Source organism: Trachymyrmex septentrionalis, unplaced genomic scaffold, assembly GCF_001594115.1.
Source record: "Trachymyrmex septentrionalis isolate Tsep2-gDNA-1 unplaced genomic scaffold, Tsep1.0 scaffold14, whole genome shotgun sequence".
NCBI classification, from domain to species: domain Eukaryota; kingdom Metazoa; phylum Arthropoda; class Insecta; order Hymenoptera; family Formicidae; genus Trachymyrmex; species Trachymyrmex septentrionalis.
The window spans coordinates 4426722-4432642 of NW_017304543.1; the positions used below are offsets into that span (position 1 = coordinate 4426722).

General features: G+C 37.6%; 1 protein-coding gene across 1 annotated transcript; it reads left to right on the forward strand.

Moving 5' to 3' along the window:
• The first annotated feature begins 782 nt into the window (after positions 1-782).
• LOC108745631 (protein yellow-like) lies at positions 783-4603 on the forward strand. Its single transcript, XM_018481912.1, has 7 exons — positions 783-966; positions 1720-2020; positions 2765-2894; positions 3035-3197; positions 3290-3649; positions 4034-4222; positions 4303-4603. Exons 2-7 carry the CDS (start codon positions 1744-1746, stop codon positions 4474-4476), a joined length of 1293 nt encoding a protein of 430 aa, XP_018337414.1. The 5' UTR covers positions 783-966; positions 1720-1743; the 3' UTR covers positions 4477-4603.
• Positions 4604-5921: the final 1318 nt, after the last annotated feature.

Consider the following 5921-nt stretch of genomic DNA (forward strand, 5'->3'; position numbering starts at 1 on the left):
GCCAGAAATGCAGCATACATTCCACTCAATAAGAAATTACATTGTATAATATATATTATACAATGTAATTTCTTCTTCAATGTTATAAATGTGAATCGTTATTTCTCTGAGCTTCGTTTTTTATCTTTTCCCCCCTATATGTTTCATTTCTGGCAATCCGCAAGTGACTTGCTCTCAATGGAAGTTATTTGATTTTGTATTCACTAAGGATGACTCCGAAAGGAGCTGAAACGTTCGAAATAAATCGAAGATACCCAGCAGCACCTGAGATTTATTTGCTTTGCTTATCTCTTCGCTGTTACAACTGCGCATAACTCTTATTAGTCTTATCAAATTTTTATTGCTGAAAATTGAGAGTCCTTATTTATATTTTATATTTATATATTTATTTTAATTGTTTTGTGAATTCTTATAACTTGCATTGAGATGGCAATAATCTCATTTCTAAATAATTTAATAATCAACCCCAAACTTGTGACTCAGATATAATTTAATAAAAATGAGACATTTCACATACGAATGTTTTATAACAAATTATGATTATCTAAAAACATGATGGATTCGGTACTAAAGCGTTAAGGCACGCGTAAAATCCCTCTTCCGCAATCAATTAAATTGACGCGTCGATACGCATAAGTGCATATTCGTACTGGTTGACGGCTTGGAAAGTATGCGAACATAGGTGCACTCACTGATACCAAGATGCATTTCTCTCCGTACAGGGCATAAGTTTCCACGTGATATGGGGCATGGTTTCGCACAGGGTTGGGTGCCATATATATGGCGAGCATTTTGCAGAACACGCAGTTTAGGATTGAAAGAGTGACGGCAAGTTTCTAGGAGATTGAAACTCGATCTTCCGTTAGTTCCATCGCGTTTTCCTCGGAACTTTATTGACTGACATCTAGGTTATTCCTGCGAAAGAAGATCCAAACTGATGCCGCATTCAAGCGTTGGATAAACGCGGTAAATACATAAAATTCGATTTATTAACATTCAATATATTTATCACGTAAATTTAGTCGCTGGAGAAGATACATTTGATTCGTTAACTTTAAATAAATTTTGACATCACTACCTAATTATAAATTTATCTTTACAATATTGCGGTAGAAAGTTAATTTTTTTTATATTAATATAATATATTAATTATTTATATTAATATATATTTTATATTTGAAATGGAATAAGATGAATGTTTTATTTCTATAATACATATAATACATATATGTTAATATCAAAACCGATTAGAGAAATGATGAATAATTAGTATTAGTAAATATATGTCATAATACTTTATTCCTTTTACTGAAGGATTTTTTTATAACGATATATAAAAATCGATAATCTTTCTTGATTCCTTGCAAATATATATACACGTGTACGCGTATCGTATTAAAAATGTTAAGTGCTAATATATGTCCAATGATTGTGTAAAAATGTAAATTAAATAACGTGTGCGTATCTATTAAAATATTGGATATTATATATTATATGTACAGGCAATTCACATTTTTTCTGCAGACAGAGTTTTTGTTTTTATGTATCACAGACACAATTTTAATCAGTAGTCTTACAATTAGTTTGATGTATGTAACAGTACCTATACGGAATATTTATATAATATTTATGAATATGTAATATTTATTTGTTATTTTTCCAAAAATTATTATATAATAATATTTTTAAGATAATAGACAAATATATTTCTGTACACAGAAAGGGAGAGATTGAATAACAAAAATGAGAAATTATTGCATCTGGAATTGCATCCTTGTTTCGAACTTTCTATTACTACGAATTGGAAACGTCGATGGAATTCAAGTATGGGGCATGCAATTTGGACGTGCTCCGCTTTTGGAGAAATTCATCTGGAAAAAAATGGATTTCGCTTATCCCGATGAGCGCAGCCGACAATTAGCGATAGCAAGTGGTGAATACGTGCCGGAGAATTCTCTGCCAGTCGGCATCGAAATCTGGAGGAATAAGCTATTCGTCACGATACCACGATGGCGCGATGGTAAATGTCCGAAATATTATTCATTATTAATTGCGGCTTCGCTATTGTCTCGATTAACATCTTATGACGCGACAGACAAATGGGTCTTTTGCCAAAAACGAGGCGCGATGCTTCAAAGTCATGAACCGGAAGCAGACGCCGGCATAATACGCGGAAGATCGCCATAGGAGGTACACGCCTCGATTCCCGTCTGAGCGACTTCCGGCCCGCGACAAAAAGCGCCGAAAACCGCGAGTGTGCGCTCAATGGGAGCGTTTCTGTCTTTGTCGACCTCCGCCTCCACCTTCATGGTTCCTCCGACACTCTCTGCCTCTCCTCTGCTTCACGAGGGAAGGGAAACACGGCGACGAACGGGTTTATTCAAGCTCTCGCTGCCCTTTATTCACTTCATCTTTTTGCACGCTCTATGTTTATTATATACGTTGGCGCGCGCCACCGTTTTTTGTGTCGCACAAAGACCGGACAATGACGGCGGCACGTTGTGTAAGATCTTTAATGTTCTACCCTTTCGTCTCCCCTTCACTTCCTTCGGAGAACCTCACGGACTCTTCGCAATTCCTTCCTTTCACGCATTCCTTAGTTTCTCTCGCAGCTTTCTTTTTACACCATTTAGTTGCGAATCAATGTTCGTTTTGTCTTGCACTTTATATACTAATTATTATTGACTCCAAAATTAATTATTCAAATTCGTAGATAAGATGATAGTGTAACAATAGATTCGGACACTTAACGTTTTGTACACAGGAATACCGTCCACGTTGAATTATATACCGTTGGATGCTAATCAAGGTAGATCGCCAAAGCTTATACCTTATCCAAATTGGGCCCAAAATAAGGCGGGTGATTGTGGTAGTGGGTTGACCACTGTTTACAGGTGACAAGAAAGAAAATTTAATCGAAATATATATATACTAATCTTAATGGAAATATATATACTACAAGTATTTAAAATTTTTCTATTTTTTTCTATTTAATGTTAATAAATTTATAAATTTGTTAAGTATTTTTTTCCAGGATTCACGTAGATATATGTGATAGACTGTGGGTGTTAGATACTGGAACAATAGGAATTGATGAAACAACTATACAAGTCTGTCCTTATACTTTGAACGTGTTTGATTTGACCACAGACAAGTTGTTGAGACAATACAGGCTCAGATCGGAAGACATTAATCGAGTATAGTTCCTTTTACATTGGACTTGTATTTTATATGATCTTTAAAATTTTTGGTTGATTCAATTTTCAACTTTGCAATTTTTATTATATAGAACACTTTTATCGCCAACATCGCGATTGATTTGGGAAAAGGCGGTTGCAACGACGCCTTCGCTTATATGTCCGATGAACTTGGCTACGGTCTGATCGTGTATTCGTGGCAGCAAAATACATCCTGGCGAATAACGCATAGTTATTTTATGCCGGATCCTCTGGCGGGTGATTACAATATAGGAGGCTTGAATTTTCAATGGGGAACTGAAGGTATTTTTGGAATGAGTTTGTCGCCAATATTAGCAGACGGCTATCGGACACTTTTCTTTCATCCCCTTAGCAGCTATCGAGAATTCGCGGTATCCACGAGGATTCTAAGAGACCAGCAGCTGTCTCAAAACAGTTATCACGAGTTTCAGGTATTTTTTTTTAATATCTTTATCACGATCGTATTTTGAAAAGGTTTTATTTTTTATTTTAGGTGGAGTTTAGACTTTTTAGAATTATTACAATAAAATCTTTGCGTCTGGTTTTAATTATATACCGACATTACATTCTTTTACAAAATGAAAAGAAATTATTTTAGATACTTTGAGATTTGATAATTGCAAAATATTCAATAGAAATTCCTTATGTTTTTGTTTTTTCTTTATCTATTTTTTTCTGTTATATCTTTTCACATTTTTATAGCAATATCCTATAATTTATTTCACCTCCTTTTCTGAATTTGATCTGTTATCTGTAATTTGATTACAAATTAAATATAGTTATCGTGTCTCATTATTTATTTTTGTTTGATGTAGGCGTTGTCGTCGAGAGGTCCGCTCTCTCATTGCACAGCATCCGTAATGGATGAGAACGGACTTCAGTTCTTCAACTTGATCGATCAGAACGCAATCGGCTGTTGGAATTCGATGTTACCTTATGCGCCGATCAATCAGGCTATCGTTGCCAGACACGACGAGGCTTTGATATTTCCAGCAGATATTAAGGTGCTCAGTACTCTGTAATTAAGACTAATTATCTACTATGAAGTTCCATCTTCATTTACTCTCGCTTACTCTTATCGTAGGTAAAACGCGGTTTACTCTGGATCATGTCCGATCGAATGCCGATCTTCTTACTGTCATCCCTGAATTACACGGATGTGAACTTCAGAATACTTACCATGCCGGTTCAAACAGCAATCGCCGGGACGGTCTGCGACAACATCCTGTGGAGATTTACTAAAAATCAAATTTGGTAGTATTCACATTTCTTTCACTATGTATAAATTTCCACACTTTTGATTTACAGTATAAAAGCATCGGTTATAAAAGCATTTGATCGCATTTTACGCGTTTGAGAAATGTAATTTTCAGTAAACTGAAAAAGGCGACAATTACATAAATATTTAAACGTATCCCCCTCCATATTTGTATAATCTTCTTTCTAAACGTAAAGCTTTTCGTATGTGTCCGAGTAGTATAAGAAGCGATTAGTTTCGGTGCGAAAATAGCGAGCGGATTGGCGTGAATCAGCATCGGCGTGCCCCGCAGGAGCCAAATGGTCTAACGAGGGCCCATTAGTTTTGGCCCTCGTTTCCGATAATTTGAAGCCAAACGGCGGCCGTTCCTGCAGCCTGATATACGATCCGATATTGCTTCCTTCGAAAATTATCCGTTTCACGCCCCCGCCCGTAAAATATGGCCACGCGCCCCGTCTGTTTTTCATGGAGGCCGTCGGATTAGAACTTTCTTTCTCTCGAAGCGACGCGATGCACGCAAGTTTCCGTTGCGTTTCTACGTTCGGCGGGTTTTACACTCCGAAGTAATCGGGGGTCTATTGAAGCGCGACGAGCCAAACTTTCACGTAAAAACCATCATTATATCGCGATATTAATATTTCTTGATTTATTATGTTCTGCCTATCCACCGCGTGAATGTATTGTGCGTGATCTACGCGTCGGAGCAGCTAGTCGATGATCCACGCATAGATCACAGGTGAGATCACTGTGAACCCCCCCGAGTTGTGCGAGCGCAGCCCTAAAATTTACGTGGCTGCGGCCCCGAAAGATCCGCGGTCGAGATGCACGCCTCGAATGCTAATTCTGAGGATCGATAAATCGGCAGATCGCGGCGTTCGGGACTAACTGGCGATTAGAGGGCAAGCAGATACACGCCTCGCCGATTGTCCATCGCGATATCGGTGCGTTTTCAATTTGGAAAAGGAGAGTCTTTTCACGTGCTGCATCCCGATCGTGATAAGCCGGGATCTTAATGGCTCCGGAGCTGTCTCGTTAGCGCCTGGACCACGTGCATTGCGGAGATTCGAAGAAGATCGATCGAATCTGTAATGAATTAGATACGCGCTTGGGGCTTGCCTGGAAAGTCGGTTTCCTTATCTCTTTTATTATCGGAGCATTATTGTAGCATGATGATGCGGCATGAAAAATTGTCCGCGCGCAACCCTAAAGTCTTTTTGCAATGTGATGATAAGCAGAGTTGCCTCATATCACAATGAATATTAGTGACATTACTGATAAATGATTTGTATATAATATAATTTGATGGCAATGAGAACAATAGTATACTCTGTAGTTTATGTATCTAGATTAGCTTGTGCTTTAGATTTTCTATAGGGCGTTGCTCATCGCTTTGTGGACGCGAGTCATAAAATCATCTTTGAGTGATGAGAAAAAATGGGAAGGTG

Excerpts from the sequence above, each read along its gene's own strand:
- LOC108745631 (XM_018481912.1), top strand. The coding sequence starts at position 1,744 with ATGAGAAATTATTGCATCTGGAATTGCATCCTTGTTTCGAACTTTCTA. Across the intron at positions 2,021-2,764 it reads GATACCACGATGGCGCGATG|GAATACCGTCCACGTTGAAT; the intron begins GTAAATGTCCGA and ends TTTTGTACACAG. Across the intron at positions 2,895-3,034 it reads GGGTTGACCACTGTTTACAG|GATTCACGTAGATATATGTG; the intron begins GTGACAAGAAAG and ends ATTTTTTTCCAG.